Here is a 17,154-nt window from a genome sequence, read left to right on the forward strand (position 1 = left end):
TATATATATATATATATATATATTGAGATGGCAGATTGTGACGTACAAAGAAATCAAATACTTGTAGAAATAGTTTAGCCATTGATAAATAGCTATCGATTTATTGTGGAGAGCATCCAAAGGATGTTTGAGGAATGAAAGCACAAGATAGAATCAAACATGTTGGGAGTGGCCCTTTCTGCTTATAATTTCAGTAGAAGCTAGAGAATCCGTATCCTCTGAAGCAGGACGGGCGGCAGCAGCCATATCCGTAGCCCCCATAGCCAGAGCCGTAACCCCCATAACCCCCATATCCTCCAAAGCCTCCAAAGCCAGAGCCATATCCGTAGCCTCCACAGCCACAGCCACAGCCCAGGCCACCGAAGCCCCCGAAGCCTCCATAGCCGTAACCGCGGCCTCCATAGTAACTGCCGTAGTAGCTCATGGTGTCTCGAGTGGTGAGTTTGCTGTTCAAGGCAAGAATCAGACTGTGACTGTCAACTCCTACAGGGAGGCTTATATACTCTGCTCAGAGAACTTGCTAGAACACATGCCCTTCCAGGGTATCATGCTGCAAATTATCCGCGCTTGACACAACTCATTAGTCTGTTGTTCTCTGACAACCCTCACAAAGAATGTTGGAACTAACTTGGCTATCTGGTTAGGCTTCTCTTCAGCATGCTGCTTCAACTTTCTAAGAAGAACACTGACATAACCACCTTCGGTATACATCTTCATTGCCAGTCAGTGAACAGAAGTCTCATTAAATATTATTGCATTTCTGATGAAATATCTTCTAAGCACAGGAATTATGGGGAGTGGTTACACAATTGTGTCCACAAGATATCAAGGAACAAGGTTGAGACTCTCAAATTTATTAGTTTCTTCAAAAAGAATGTATGTTGCAGCAAAGGAATAAAGAAAAAAGAACAAGTTGTGTCCAGAAGAATTGATTCACTTCCTGTGCATGGCCAAAGAAAAAAGTTACTTGGTTTTGAGCGCACAATTCATTGACTTATTGTCGGCTTTGCATACTACCACTTTTGTTTTGGTTCTAATAAGTGAATAAGTTAGAAGGAGAAAGACAAGTACAAGTTGGTGTCCCTTACATATGGAATCTACAGAAACCAAACGAAGGCTGATTAAAGGCAAACTCAAAATCTGGACCTTGAATGGAGACTACAGAATCGAAGCATCCAGGGGAGGGTGTAGCGAAGGACAAGGAGAAAGTGTGGAGGGAGCACCGTGGACTATGGTGGTGGAGAGATGTTCTTTGGGGGTGGTTCACTACGCTAACAACACCTGAATGGGGGAATCCTGTGCTCCCCGAAACAAACAAAAGTCGAAGTCAACATTACCTTAATACAGTGAAAATATAGCACATGTTTTCCATAAATGACAAATTGGAGTCAGAAGCAGAGAGAATAACAGTGATCAAAACTCCTAATGCGAAGACTTCCCCCAGTTCATTTTCTAATCCTACATCCATTCAGCCTAATCTCACTGCTACCACAAATGAACTTTATCCTCACATCCACTCCCCTTTGCGCTTCCCCTCTCTGCCCTCTGTCATCTATCTGTCAATTGCACATTTTCGTTCAAGTCTCTCTTAAAACATCGCCCAGTGTTCTTCTTCCATGACTCATTACTGCAGTCAACCAAAAGTCTGCAGCAGTATAAACTCAAGGCAGCACTGCGGCCCTTCCAACATCTCCATAGTCAAAATAACACTGCTGCTCATACCATCTCTTTGTCTAAACGGTATCCATTATTTTACTTCAGACCATTTTTAACTAGACTTCTTTAAGAATTGAAGTAGACCTTGATCAGAGCTTGGCAGTATTGTTACCCCAACTCCTATCATCACCTGTTATTTGTAAGAGAGTTATATTATTATTAAAATTGGTTTCCGAAGTAGCATATGATTCAGAAATCCAGGATCCCGAGTTCCAGGTGTATGTCACCAACCACACCCCATACCATGGCACCCAGTCTTCTACCTTGGTGCTTTGTGCACCCCCTCCTTACCTCTCAAACCCTTCTCTCTCCCTCTCCATTGCCCTTAGTTTTACAGTCGGATTCTTAGGGTTTCTTTTTGTTTCTATTTATTCCACACAGGAGTGAAATCATCAGTATTTTTTCTTTCTCTTTCTGGTTTATTTTTCTTAATAATAATCCATTCTAGTTCCATCCACATTGTTGCAAATGAAAAGAATTCCTTTTTTTATTTTTTGAGTAATATTCTGTGTGTGTGTGTATCACATCTTCTTAATCCACTCATCTGTCTTTGACCACTTAGGTGGCTATTATGTGGCTATTATAAGTAGTGCTGCAGTGAATATATGAGTGGAAACAGCCCTTCAAATGTGTGCTTTTGCATTAATCACATAGACACACAGAAGTGGAGCTGCTGGATCAAATATTCGGCATGACTGTCAAAGATCAGGGAAATCAAAGTTGATCTTAGAGGTGTTTAGTGTAGTTGTTAGAGTTCCTGACCTTTTCCCAAATAGTTACTGATAACCAAAGCTGACCCCATGCCTGCTTAAGACCTTGCAAATGTGGACATATCTTGAACTTATGACTCAAAAAATTTCCTAACCATATGATCACATTCCTAGGCTTTTGCTGAGACTTAAATAACATTTGATAACTTTTAGACGAAAACACCAAAATAACAGGTATGGCCCTCCCTGGTGGCACAGCGGGTTAAAGCACAGCACTAAAGAGCTAAAGTCACTTCCGCATGAGTTCGATTCTCGCCTGCCCCAGAGGTGACCACATGGCGTGGCAGACCTCTCCTGACCCGCCCGCTGCTCCCCTCAGCAGTGTACTTTGTCGATCTGCCTGTTCTGCTCCCCGCTCTGTCCCTGGTGAATCCTCTCACCCTCCACATCTCTGGCCTGTACCCCAGTTCTGTATGAATAAATAAACCTTTAAAAACAAACAAAAAAAAATAAAATAACAGGTATAAGAAGCAGTGGGGTGGGGGAATGAATGGAAAAGTAGGACCAAATGGGTCAATTGTAGGTGTGAAGAAGAGCACTGAATTTTTATTGATCAATTTAAAGCCTTTTATAGGTATTGACTAATAATGGTCTACATGTGAAATGTATATAATTTCATGATTCAATATTATCCCAATACAATTATTTACAAAAATAAAATATTTTAAGTGATCTAAATTAACACAATTTAATATTTGGATGACATTTTTTTGTTCAATGGAGGCTTTGCATGACCTGGTCTAGTTATTTTTCTCATACACACAAAAACCTAACATTTATTAGCACTCAACAATAATTTTTACATGAATAGATTATTTTAAATCACATGAATTCCTGAACTATGCAGGTGATAATTTGAGCAACTCACTAGCTATTTTTGGAAATGTTCTAAGCCTGATAAAATTTTCAATAAGCTCCTTGGCTTCATGATGACACCTAGGTCAACATTGATCTTTAATTACATGCTACTCTAACAAAACTTCATTCAACTTTTAGCCTACTTTAGAAAATCAGCCAATTGATATAATGGATATTTTCAGTTTTAATGAATTCTTTGAAATCATGAGTCAGTGACATAGCAGCAAAGACTTCATGCTCTTCTTGTGTAGCATAGTCAGAACATGTGACCATGATTAAGTCCTCTGTTGTTTGTACTGTCTCAAGTGGAGACAATGTGAGATAAAACAAAAACAATAGTAGACTAGTAAATCAGAAATGTATTTTCAAAGTAGAAAACACAAAAGTATGTATGTAGAACTCAAGAGTCTACTAGTTATTAAACAAGAAAACAACAAAATGGTGGAAAAAAAAATAAGGCTCAACTATACTTTCTCCATATTCAGAAATGAAAAAGTCGCCTTGAAAATTTGCTAGAGGTCACTATTCTCCTCCCCTTCAGGCTTGGATCATTTTTTTAAAGATTTTTATTTACTTTTCCTTAAAAGGTCTGAGGTGGGTGTGAGAGGATTCAGCACAGACTAAGCGGGGAGCAGAACAGGTGGACTGACTGAAATACACTGCTGAGGGGAGCAGCAGAGAGACAGGAGAGGTCTGTTGCATCATGTGGGTCACTCCCTGGCCAGGGATTGAACCCAGACCACCACAGAAGGCTACAGTGGTGGTAGCTCTGAGACTTTACCTCTAGGCCACCAGAGAGATCGCTTTGTCATTTTTAAAAGAATTTAACTCATTATCAAACTTTCTACTGATATTAATTGATTAATAAAAAATGTTCTCACATTTTCTCTGGCAGTATAGAAATACCTTGCTACTAATTAAAAAAAAAAAATCCTCCCATCTCATATGTAGATAAAAACAATCTTAGACAGAACAAAGTTATATTGTTCACAAAATGAAGACGATCAGCAGCAATAGTAATTGTATTGAATAGTGTGGATTAGCTCCATGGAACCTGCCCATGGGACTATTAATCAAATGAGAAGAAAATAAAAACCCTGTTCTACTGAGTCAAAGAGAACATAATGAGTAAATCAGTTCTATTTCACCTGCTCAGCTCATGGTGATGCTACATAGACCATAAATAGCATAGAACCCTAGACCGAGGTCTTGGTGATGATGGGAGTGAGGTTGAATTACAACAATGTCCTCGTTGGGGCATTTGTGAGAGGAGCAACTTGAATTACCAGTTCACATTATATTATCTGTTGCATCAGAGGTTTTTAGGTCAGTTATATTCTATATATATAAAACACACTAGAGGAAACCAGAAGATTATGAATAAAAGAAGAAAATATATAACCCAAAGATTCTTCAAAAACAGAGCTTGTTTTCTTTAAAATGCAAAAATATGGATTATTAGATTTGTGGAGGGAGTGTTTGCTCCAAATATAGTTTTAATTATATTACTATATGGCAACTTGACATATCTGTATATATAAACAGGTATATCTAAAACACTTTATAATAGAAAATATATAAAAGGTCAAAATGCTTAAAGGTAAATAATTCTAGATTTTCAGTTCTACTGAGATGTAGAAATTGATAAGATATGAAATACATAAAATAATTATAATTGTTTTTCTTAAAATTCATGTAGATTTAAAACTCGAGAGCTGATTTTTTTTGCTGTCAAAATCAACCTAAGATTTATGTAAATAAAACAGAAAAAATAGTTTTCCGTTGTTCTGAACTACTCATTCTCAAATGAGATTTTTTTCATATATTTGCATATAGATGCACACATGCATAAATCATTGTGTGCATTGTATGTCTAATTGAAAAACAGTAAAATCTGCAAAAGTATGTATACATAACTGAGTTAAATGAACCACAAAAAGTCATATTTTCAATTTCAAATTAAGTCATTTATTGAAAATTCAGCAATTCATCGTCTGTTAGTAGCCAAGCTGAAGAAACCAGGAGAGGCGATGCATACAAGCTGATAAATGTGAATTCTCTGCAACCCTTACATCTGCCTTGCTAAATGGACCTCGAGTAACCTCAGTCCAATGGTGGGAGGATGTCTTTGGTAATTTCGTTCATGGTACAGAAGTAGGGAATCCTGGGACAGTGTTCAGTAGAAGCCGGAGAAGCCAGAACCTCCACAGCAAGATGGGCGGCAACAGCCACACCCGTAGCCCCCAAAGCCAGAGCCGTATCCGTAACCCCCAAAGCCAGAGCCGTAGCCTCCGTAGCCTCCATAACCTCCATAACCTCCATAGCCATAGCCACACCCAAAGCCACAACCCAGGCCACCAAAGCCACCATAGCCGTAGCCTCGGCCTCCATAGTAGCTGCCGTAGTAACTCATGGTGTCAGGAATTGAAAACGTGGTTTGCAGCTGCAGGTTTGTGTCCTGAATACAAAGCTCAACTCATGTGCAGAGGCTTTTATACCCAAAATTCTGGGTGTGGTAAATCACCCAGAGCTCCCTAGTTATTACTCCTCAGAAGACTTTCATGAGACAAAAGGATTGGTCCTTTTGCTTTGTTTATTATGGATCGAGTAATCTTCATATCAGTAAAATTTTTAAATGGATTTTAACTCAATTAGAATTCCTCAGATTAAATTATGTCTACAATGAGAAATACTATTTGCAACTTCAAAGACCAAACAGACATCAGCATTCACATAAAAACCACCTCCTTTGACACAGGAGAATGGAAACAACATCCACGTGCTGGCAACCAAGATCTGAAGACTCCCCGGCTCCATTTAGGCTGGCTCTCTGTCTTCCATGATTACTACCTCCCATTACTTGACGCATGCAGGGTATTAATGTTACTGTGCTGGCTTGCTTCTTGGAACCATATTGCCTTGAGATAGAAAATATTTAAAAATACTGAGATACTAGCAACTTCTACTTGACTGTTGTGTCCTTGAGGCCAATGTGGCAGTGATCTTGCTAATAGTGTCTCTCATTTTTCCTCCAGCTCGAATTTATTTTAAAATTTTGACAAGCAATATTTGAAATCTTGATGCTGCCTTCTAAAAAGGACACCTGAAAATTTAGAAGAGAGAATAAATATTGTTTGTCCCGTATTTAAGTCTAGTCAAAATCAGTTATCACCCCAATAAAATAAATGTTGATATTTTTTACAATGATCATGACCTCAAAATATTTAAGAGGGCAGTCTGATAATTTAGAACTGGGGTCCATAAGTATAATAATGGCTGGAGAGATAGAAATAGAAATAGCTTGATTTATGTTTTCATACAGAATTAGGTAGATGAATAAAAATGCAGGCAACTGGAATCACAGTAAAATTTCTGGGATTACACATATGTTTAAAATGGTAGAATTTGCAAAATTTAGATATATCATTAAAATATTTAGATTAAGTATATCTAAATATACCTAAAATATGTTTACATATATAATAAAAATATATTTGTTATTAAAATATATAATATATGCTATGACTTTGCATATAAAATCTATGTAATATTAATGGAGTGTTTGATATTTCATTGCCCAATACCAAGGTGTTTTATTTTTGAGAACATGTTACTTAATGAGTAGAGACATATTTGAAGTTGTTTTGAGGAGGGATTAATTACCACGTAATTACAAGATTATTATTATATTTTAGAAAGTCACAAGATAGGTCATTACTTTATTCTACAATCACAAGTTTGGGACTATTGAACTATGTCAATACTATGTATACTGATCAATCAAAACGCTGGTATTAGGTACACCCTACACAGAACTAATGCAGTTGAAATAAATTTTCCTGATTGTCCAAATGCCCTGTTAATATCACATGGGCAGCACTGATCTCAATACTGAATTACCAACAGTACAATGGAAACAGTTAACAGATTCCTCAAAATAAAAATTTTATAAGCACCAACACAGGAAGAAAAAATAAGATTACTTTTCATGAGAAAATTTTTAAAAGCAGAGTTCTAACAAAGACAACTCCAGGTCTGAATAATTTTAATAGTGAATTTTAGCAACTACTTAAGTAAGAAATAAGACTAATTTTACACTGATTGTTGTAGAAAACAAACTCAATCCAGGATGGATTGTGTGCATATACACACAAACACAATGTCTAACATACACACATAAATATATATTATGCATACAGATACATTAAATACACATAATGTGTGTGTATGTTTGTACTATAATATCACCACTACCTGGAAGTTTTTCTTTCCAGGGTTTCAGTTACCTACAATCAACCATGATTTAGATTAATTATGATTTACATAAAATCAAGTATCAAGCTAACTTAAAGGTGTTTAATGTGATTTTTAATTTGATGTCCAATATAATGTCTCCATTGCAATTATATCATTATGATAGATTCCTAAGAGTACAAGTATAAGGTTTCAGTACATAAAGGTTTTGTTACATTTTTAACTTAAAGCAATAAAAATGGACATAGTGAAGATTTGGGAACACAAGATTAGTCCCCAAAAGTTCTGAGCAATAAGCAGATGAATTTGCCCTCACCCTATACAAATAACTTATGAACAACTAGTCAAGTGAAAATAAGTAACTTATGAACAAATAGTCAAGTGAAAATAAGTAACAGACTGATAGAAAAGCAGACTCTTCAGTTCAGTGGTTCAAGATGAAACTCACACAGCCACGCGCTATCCATTTCCCATGTATGATTCCGAATGGTATGGATATGACAATACTTTGAAAGTAACCATCAGCTAAGTGGTCAAATAAATTAAAGTTATAATCAGACTATTTATAACCATAACCTCAGCCAGGGATTTTAACACCCAAAATCATTACCATAAATCGGAGTTCCCGCCAATATAAGTTTTTACTAAGGATCAGAAAGCCATCTAAGCCACATTTACTGTCAAGTAAGTATGTTCAAGGATGAGTGATAAGGATTAGGGCTGGAAGTCTGGATTTTGACTCATAAATATGAAAAAGGAAAGAAGAACAAACTGGAAAAGACCAACAGTATCTCAAAATAAATATATTTGTTTTTCACTGACTTAATAATAGGGATAAATGGTATCCTCAGGAAGGGGAATAGTTCCCTTCATTTCAGATATCATAAAACAGGAAACTTATTAAGATAAATGACTAAAGTTAAGATCATATTGTTATTCCATATTAGACACATTTATTGGAAAATGATTATAGATATCTCTGCCAGTATAAAATACACTAAAGAAATTTCAGATGAAAAATTAGTTTCTGGAGAATGAAAGCCTAACTATTGTAGAAAAATATCCAATATTTATGGAATAAGTCAAAATTTGTTATTGAACAGCTGTACATTTGCAGACAGCTCTTCAATCTTATGCCAACTAGCTTGTAAATCTGTAATTCATCTTCTCTGTTTGGTAAGAGCTGGAAATAGATTTAATAGAGGAAACATTTGAAAAGTCAGATTTCATTGTGGGGAAATTCCCAAGAGTCTTATGTCCTACAGTTTAGCAGAAACCAGAGTTGTAATCTTATCCATATCAAACTGGATGGCAGATTCGTATCCATAATCACTGTGCACAAAGTCACATCCATACTCTGTTCTTACAAGTTCCCTCATCCACAGGGATAGCAACAGCACTGGCCACTGATGCCAGAGTCCTAGAACTGCCTTCTAGGTAGGTCTCAGCTGGTTTATGATATAGAGTCAAGGTTTGAACATTAAAGACATTTAAGCATCTTCAGTGGTGTAACAAGCCTTGGGTACTCTATGTAAAATGTTTATACCAAACAGCATACACAATACATTTCATTATGTATGGGAAAACCTTGTAATTTGCTTTCCCTTATGTAGGAGAATCTCAATTTTATTAAAACAAGGTTGGCTTTGATGGATCAATCACTATTTCCTAATTAGTAGTATTAAGTTTTAATTCTACCACAAATTCATCTTGAGAACATATTTTCATACTCTGTCTTCAAGGGCCACATGATTCCAATCATATTTTAAAATAATATTTTTATTTCTTTCCTGACATCTTCAGTAAGTCTCAAAAGTAAAAAGAGAGACTATCACTCCCTGTAATTCTGAGTTCATGTGTTGAGATAGCTATGCTAATCCACTGAATGATTTTATCATTTTTCTTTTAAAGTAAAACATGTAGTTCCATTTAGACATCTATTTGAAAGCCCATCTTTGGATTTTCTCCACCAGTGATAATAGCTTGTTTTGTTGTAGATACCTGGTGATGGGTCAGACTTTACTACTTCTATGTAAGCACCAGGTGAGATTTGATAGTCTATGTAGGATTTATTATAACCATTAAATACCTAGCACATTAAATCTATGTTTAACAATTCTTATTGCATCAATGTATTTTTCATTGATCCACTGCACACAAAAATCTCTGCCAATGTGGCAGGCAGGGTATTTGGCAGTCATATAGGTGAAGAGATTCTGCATTTCAGCCATAAATTCATTAAGGTGCACATTTTTATTTATTCGATGGAATATTAAGGTACAATTTTCCAGGTGTTTTCATCACATCAACCCACCACCAAAACACTATAGTCCTCCACCATCGTCCACCGAGCTCCATCCCCACTTTGTTCTCTCCATTCTCCCTACCCCTGTGGTGGCCTTATTTGTATAGTCAAAACTCTAGGATTTGCTACTGGCTTGGTTTTATCGAACTCTTTGTTCCTCTACATTCTGTAGGTAAGTGACATCTCCAGTATTTGTCTTTCTTCTAATTTATTTTTCTTAGCACAATCCCCTCCAGCTCCAACCATACTGTCATAAATGACATGAGTTTGAATTCTTTAAAGCTGAGTAGTATTCCTTTGTGCGTATATACCACATCTTCCTGCTAAGTTATGCTTTTCTAAATATAAACTTCATATCCTCATTTTCCAAGAATGGTAAGTCTCAATCCAAACTCAAGAATTTCTCTCCCCTTGCTGGATCTTTAAATCTCAAAATTATTTAATAGGAAATTACTTAATAGATTGTTTTGCCACAGTTGCAAAGACTGCAGTAAAATGAAATTAGTGTTATCACTTTCCCATTTGCTGTTATTTCAAACTGAAAAATAAGGTATCATCTGAAACCTAAAGTACATGAGAGATTCAATATCATGACTTATATTACAGAATCATGAAAAAATTAACACTATCTTTCAAGAGATAACAAATCCACATCTCCTGAGACCAGAGACAAAGACCAGACCACTAACATTAGAATCACAGTCTAAACCACAGAGGCTTCCCCAATCACATCCAGTACCTGAGAACTGATCACTGTCATCAAATTCATAACAGCAACTGGTGTCACAACCAGACTTGTGGGTATAGTTGGGGTTGTCTAAGTTCCTCTGCAGGTGAATTTAAATCTGCAGAGTCTTTTATACACTCTCAGTAATAGATGAAGCTAACCATGCTGATTTACTTCAAGTTTATTCAAAATCAAGACTAGTCTACTATAGAGATCTAATTAAACTATTCTTTCCTTAATTAGAAGAGAGCCTATTAAGAAAGTTTAAATTTTTAATTTGATATTCCTGCTGAGCTTGCTTATCATGAAACCTCTTGTTCCCATAATGAGAAGAGTTGATGGACCAGGAGAAGCCAACCATGACTTAATCCTCCAAGTCAACTCAATGTCAGGCTTTGAAGCACTGGGCAGCTGTCCAGCTACATTACCTGAGAGTGTCTCCTGACTCAGTCCAATGCTGGGCCACCTATTCTGTTACCAGAGTAAGTTATGTATATTATTTCTCTCTCTTCAGTGTTCCAGACATCTTTTAGCTATTCATTAAAGTTACAGTATTATATGAAACTGTAATCGATTGAATATAACAAGAGGAAACTTTTTTAACAATATGTGTGTTTATTATTTTTGTCATGAGTTTGTCTCAACTCTCTTGTGTTGTATATTAGTTTTTATTTTCTGATTCATGTTTCAATATTTCAGTAACAAAATACTTTAGATGTGAAACCCCTGATTTTCACTTTTCAGTACAACATTAACAACAGCAGCATATTTATACTTAAAGGTAGTATGAAAAATAATAATAAACTAGATTCTTCTGTTATTTTACTTCATTGTCTTATATCAAAAGGTAATAAAAACAATTAAGGCATTTCTACTAAAATCATTCTTTGCATTTGCAAGTAAAACATTTTCTCATTTCTAATCTGATTATCATAGCAAAAATATTATTATGTTTATGGTGCTTTGTTCTGTTTTTTCCACCTGCACTCTTACCTCATTCTAAACTGTCTGTGTTATGTATGTATGTATCTATGCACTTACTTATCTATAGTCTTTACAAAAGTAAAAATAAGATACAACCAAGTATACAGGAAGTTGATATGTATAATTAATAAGGAGACTTATTTAGATTCTATAGAGGAAGTAGAATTTGACCTTGTGTTTTAAAGATCCTCAGACTCTAAGAAGGAAAGTCATTCAAAAGAAAGAAAAGATTAATTAAAAAAATAAAAGTACTGAGGGCCCTCCCTGGTGGCACAGTGGATTAAAGCACAGCATTATGAAGCTATCACAGCCACTGCAGCACGAGGTCAGTCTCCGGCCAGGGAGGTGACCCACATGGCACAGCAGACCTCTCTTGACCTGCCTGCTGCTCCCTTCAGCAGTGTACTTTGTCCATCTGCCTGTTTGTTCCATCTCCTCACTCTGTCTCTGGCGAATCCTCTCACCCTCTGCACCTCTGACCTATACCCCAGTTCTGTACAAATAAATAAATCTTTTTTAAAAAAAAAGTGAAAGTACTGAGACATTCAAGGAATAAACATGTAAAGATAAGAAGGTATTTTTCTGATTAATTTTAAATTATTTGGTCATAATAGTTCTTAAGAATAATAATAATATGTGGAAAATCTTCATGAGAATTTTGAAATGATATTTTAATTCAAAACTCCTTATATGCAGGAAATTCACCTAAAAGGATGAACACAAATGAAACATTTTGCCATGTGAGCTAAGGACTTAAGTTTGTTAATTGACATGCTCCACACTGACTTAAGAATGGTGTGATAGTGTTACTAAGTAGAACATTTTCCTGATAGTGAATCCATGAGCATTTTGAGACATAAGACTATCAGCACCACTGCACTGATACTCATTCACAAGTATACACTCTTCATCACTAGGCTTGCTCTATCCTCAACAAAACTTCATTCCAGCTCCACTGAGCTCTTTTCTGAAAAAAGTCTCAACCTTTGCCTACAAGAACTGAAAGGTTCAGCCTCCCTCTAAATGATACCAAAAGAATGTTCTATTTCTTCCAACCACCCCTGGAGTATGAGTATAGGTAGCTGATCTCTCTTTCCTTAGAAGTATTTACTTAAAAAAAAAAAAAACTGCAAAACTGCAATTGTAAAAATCCCTTTTCCATCCCATTGAGATGTACCCTTCACAACAGTAAAGGTGTGTTGTCAAAGATTGGGTGTCAACTTTTCTAAAGATGACCTCCCCAAACTTTGCAAGACCACCAATACCTGTGGGAGAGAGGACTTAACTTCATGCGATGTCATCCTCTAACTTATAAAATCGTCACCTTTCCTGAAACATAAAATGTGTCTTTTTCTCCAGATCAAATGAACATAAGATGCCCCAGAATGCCATGAATATGATCACACTCCCTTCTCACTTAAAAACAAACAAACAAACAAAAAACACCTGCTTTCCCCTGCATAGATTGGAATTGAGCTCATTTGTATGAATTTTCTTCTCTATATTGCAGTAATATTGAATAAAACCTCCCTGCCCATCCACCTTAGCCAGTTGTTTCTCTTTGACACTGGAAGCCAGATAACTATCTACAAATCAAAGACAATAAATGAAATACAAGATACATGATGCAGTAGAACATGCAGATGGAGTTAACACATTATAGGACACAGGTTTGAGATGCCAGGAGATCAGCTACATCTGTTGAAAAAGTAGTACCCAGGTGCTCTCCATCAATAGAGTGAAGAATCTTCCATGCATAGGGGAAATGACAGTAGCCACAGTCGTAACTACCACAGCCTCCAGCACCACCACTGGAGTCATCACATGACACAGGTAACCAACACTCAACTTAAGGCTGTTATGGTTAACATAGTAACTCATGTCAGAAATTGAAGACTTTGGTCATATAGTGAAATTTATGTCCTGAACTTGAAGGTTGCAAAGAAACCAGTACATATTTGCATTCACAGTGAAAGTGTTCAGACAACAGATGAACTTTGTGCTTTCTGAACTAAATTTCACATTACAGGTTCTCAGCTTTATTATTTAAACACAGTTCCAAACATGCATAAAGCCAATTTTTCCTTTTATTTTATGTAATTTGTGTCTTAAAATCAGTCTTTGTATGCAAATATGAGTTTAAAATTCAAAGCTAGACAATACACATATTGCTGCATTTGAAATAAAATCATCAAATCCCTTACATCAGGTAGCTCAAATAAGCTTTTTTCTTTTATAAAAAATCCATAAATTAACATACAAGTGTTAAAATTATCAGGTGTAATGATTTATTTTTTTAAGCAGGAAACAGAATTTGTTTAGAGAAAAAATATTCTAGCCCCCTGAATATTGTATTGGTTAAATTTCATTAGATAATGCTGAAATCCTAATTTGTAGCCTTTGCTCATTGCTGTTGTGTAAATAAGCTCCCCATGACCTCTTTCAATGCAGCAGTGTGATACCACTACAGGTGGAGATGGAAACAGTTTCTCAAAATAGATTCTTATGAGTTTGTGTGAGCAGTATCCACACAACACCAAAAATATGTACAGTAAAGGGCAAGTCAATTGTACGTTCAGTTACAAATGCCTAAGTAAATTAGTTCCATTGACTATCACAGAAGACTAGCAGCCTGATCTGAGTGAAAATAAATAGCACTAATCAATATGTTATTACAATATGTTATTACAATTTCCATGGCCTTCATAGTCAAGGACAGGTTGGTATGAATTCAGTGACATGGAGAAAATATCTTGAGATGCAAGTTTCATTTTTTTTAAACACAGAAAACTCATGAGGAGCTTTAATCTGTTTAGTTTGCTATAATAGAATGATTAAAAAAAAAAAAAGACTCAGGGTCCTCCCTCGTGGAGCAATGGGTTAAAGTAGCATTGCAAGCTAGCCACAACCACTTCAACATGAGTTCCATCCCCAGACAGGGAGGTGACCCACATGGCGCAGCAGACCTCTCCTGTCTCCCTCCTACTCCTGTCAGCAGTGCACTTTGTCGATCTGCCTGTTCTGCTCCCCACTCTGTCTCTGGTGAATCCTCTTACCACCCCTGCACCTCTGGCCTGTGCCCCAGCTCTGTATGTATACACACACACACACACACATATATATATTAAAGACTTATTTCTTACAATTCTAGAGACTGGATGTCTAATACCAAGGAAAAAGCAGACTTGGTCTTTGGTAAGATACTCCTTCCTACTTTATAGAGACGTGTCTTCTTGCTGTGTCTTCATAGAGCAAAAATGACAGAGACTCCCTTGGGTCTCATTTATAGAGATACTAATCCCTTTTATGAGATTTCTTCCTCCATGGCTTAGTCAATCCCCAAAGGCCTAGCTCCAAATACTATCACGTTAGGGGTTAAGGTTCAACATATAAATTTTGGGAGATATAGACACTATATAGCAATGTACTGGAATGAATAAAACAGAAATAAAGTCAAGTTTTATAGGTCTATGAAAAAATTGTAATAAAATGTGTCCCCAGAATTGTTGCAGAAGGGTTAGGTAGACAGTGGTATATAGTTTTGCAGCAATAAGGACAATAGGCAGCTTGAGTGATGAAATTCTTGTACGAGCTATAAGTCCCCACTGAAATTAATGTGCCTTTTGCATGGTGATAACTTTCTTACTGAACCAAAACAAGGTCTCAGACATGTCATGGATAATGTTGGAGAACAAACAAACAAACAAAAATATATCATAGAAAGGACTATAAAATTCTGAACTCTAAAATGCTAATCATTCTTTACAGTAGACTCATAAAGACAGTACCACCTCTGGAAAGAGAGACAAGACTTCAGATTTCTTTTACAAAAGTTTATTAGGGAATATGCCCAGAAATATCACAAAGGATACAGAAGGAAGCTTCACGTTGATAACAGCCAGGATGAGGCTACTCATGATAAAACTCTGGATCAGGAGAAAAACTCTCCTTTGATGCAGAAGATTGTGATACATTCTTGATTACACTATGAAGCCTTCTTCAATGGATATCATTGGTGACATTGGATGTCACTGGTGAGCTTGATGACTGCAAAGGAATCACTTGGTGAAATAACAGCTGAGTTTTTGTGCAATGATTGTTTTCAGAAAAATCCATATGACCAGTACCTTCCATAGAAAGGACGGCAGTAGCCATAGCCATAACCACCATAGCCACCAAGACCATAGCTGGAGCCATAGCCATAGCCCAGGCCACCCAAACTACCAAGGCCATAGCCAAGGCCACCATAGTAGTTGCCATAGTAGCTCATTGTGGCAGGGGTTGAGGATTCGGCTTGATATTGAAGGTGCGTTTCCTGAGAATGAGTATCACCAGCCACACCTGGACTTATATACTGCCTCAAGGTGGGTGCGGCCCCTCCAGAGATGCTTCTCATTCTTACTTATTTGCACAAATGTGTAAAACATTCCAACTACTCCTTTGTCTTGTGACTCTAAGCTGTTAACTGTACTGAGGCATATTTTCATTTACTTATTTACTTCATTTGTACTTCTTGCCATCAGAGTCTTTCAATAAAAGGTAATGACTATCAATTCTTCAAAGTCTACAACTCTGTTCAATTCACTGGATTGGGTTGTTAGATGCAGTCTTCCTCTTCTTGCATTATATCTAATTTTTCTCATTCTGAGCTTTCTTGTTCTCTTCTTTTGGAAAGTGCCACAGCATTCTCCATAAGCCAGAAATTATTTATTAATTCACTTCTTGGAGCTTGAAACCTGTATATAGAGCCACGGAAACCTTTAGTTCCTGTCCTGGTTCTAGCCATCACATTGTATGACTTGAATTTCTCAATCTCTTAAATTACCAATTTTTATATATGTACAAAGAGAATAATAATTTCCCTCCCTCCATGTTTTTGCTACTTAAGCAAAATTCCCTCCGCAGAGAGGAGAAAGCTCTGTATGCTGTTTTTTCCCCCTCTTGTTTCACAAAAGTAAACATATCAAAGAAATGAACATAGTGCCATGGGAAATTCCTTTCATAATATGATTAAGACAATAAAAAATACATGTGAAATTTATACCCATTAAATGAGTAAAGAGTCTGTGCATTTATCATTTGGGGCAAAGTCTATACTTCATTAATTTTGGACTATTTCAAATATAATATTTTCGTGTCACTCTAAGAAGTGATATAAAACATATATGGAAGTTTTAGTTTAGTCTTTTACATGCAATAATTAATAAAAAGTATAATGCAAAAGAAAATATATTGCTCATTGGAAAAATACTAACTAAATCTAAGGGAACAGTCCATTCTGGTGAATAAAATATAAATCAAATTTATTATGTCAATGAAGTAATTTTATTGGAAAAATTTACAGATACTAGTTCCCACAATGTTTATAATGTGGAAAGAATTAAATAAATCTCCACTAATCTGGTGAAATTCTATCAGGGAAATAGACTCTGTAAATTGAACTTCATCCTAAAGACTCAATCTGCAGGATGACTGTCTGGAACAAAAGAGGAACTAAGTTAAATAATGAAGGTGCAAAGCCTATAAACAAATTTTCGAAT

The 17,154-nt window shown here is 36.1% G+C and overlaps 3 protein-coding genes across 3 annotated transcripts; all 3 read right to left on the reverse strand.

The window, feature by feature from the left end:
- Positions 1-190: 190 nt before the first annotated feature.
- On the reverse strand, positions 191-424 carry LOC101629277 (keratin-associated protein 16-3-like). Its single transcript, XM_012730767.1, has one exon. The coding sequence runs from the start codon at positions 422-424 to the stop codon at positions 191-193; it is 234 nt and encodes a 77-aa protein (XP_012586221.1).
- A 5,096-nt stretch (positions 425-5,520) lies between these two features.
- Positions 5,521-5,757, reverse strand: LOC101629508 (keratin-associated protein 19-6-like). Its single transcript, XM_004675340.1, has 2 exons — positions 5,694-5,757; positions 5,521-5,633 (listed from the first exon to the last, which is right to left on the reverse strand). Exons 1-2 carry the CDS (start codon positions 5,755-5,757, stop codon positions 5,521-5,523), a joined length of 177 nt encoding a protein of 58 aa, XP_004675397.1.
- Positions 5,758-15,716: 9,959 nt separating this feature from the next.
- Positions 15,717-16,010, reverse strand: LOC101625065 (keratin-associated protein 19-9b-like). The gene has a single exon (XM_004675504.1). It carries the CDS (start codon positions 16,008-16,010, stop codon positions 15,717-15,719), a length of 294 nt encoding a protein of 97 aa, XP_004675561.1.
- Between the last annotated feature and the right edge of the window lie 1,144 nt (positions 16,011-17,154).

This window comes from Condylura cristata, unplaced genomic scaffold (assembly GCF_000260355.1).
Source record: "Condylura cristata isolate star-nosed mole 26May11 unplaced genomic scaffold, ConCri1.0 scaffold00003, whole genome shotgun sequence".
Taxonomy (NCBI): Eukaryota; Metazoa; Chordata; class Mammalia; order Eulipotyphla; family Talpidae; genus Condylura; species Condylura cristata.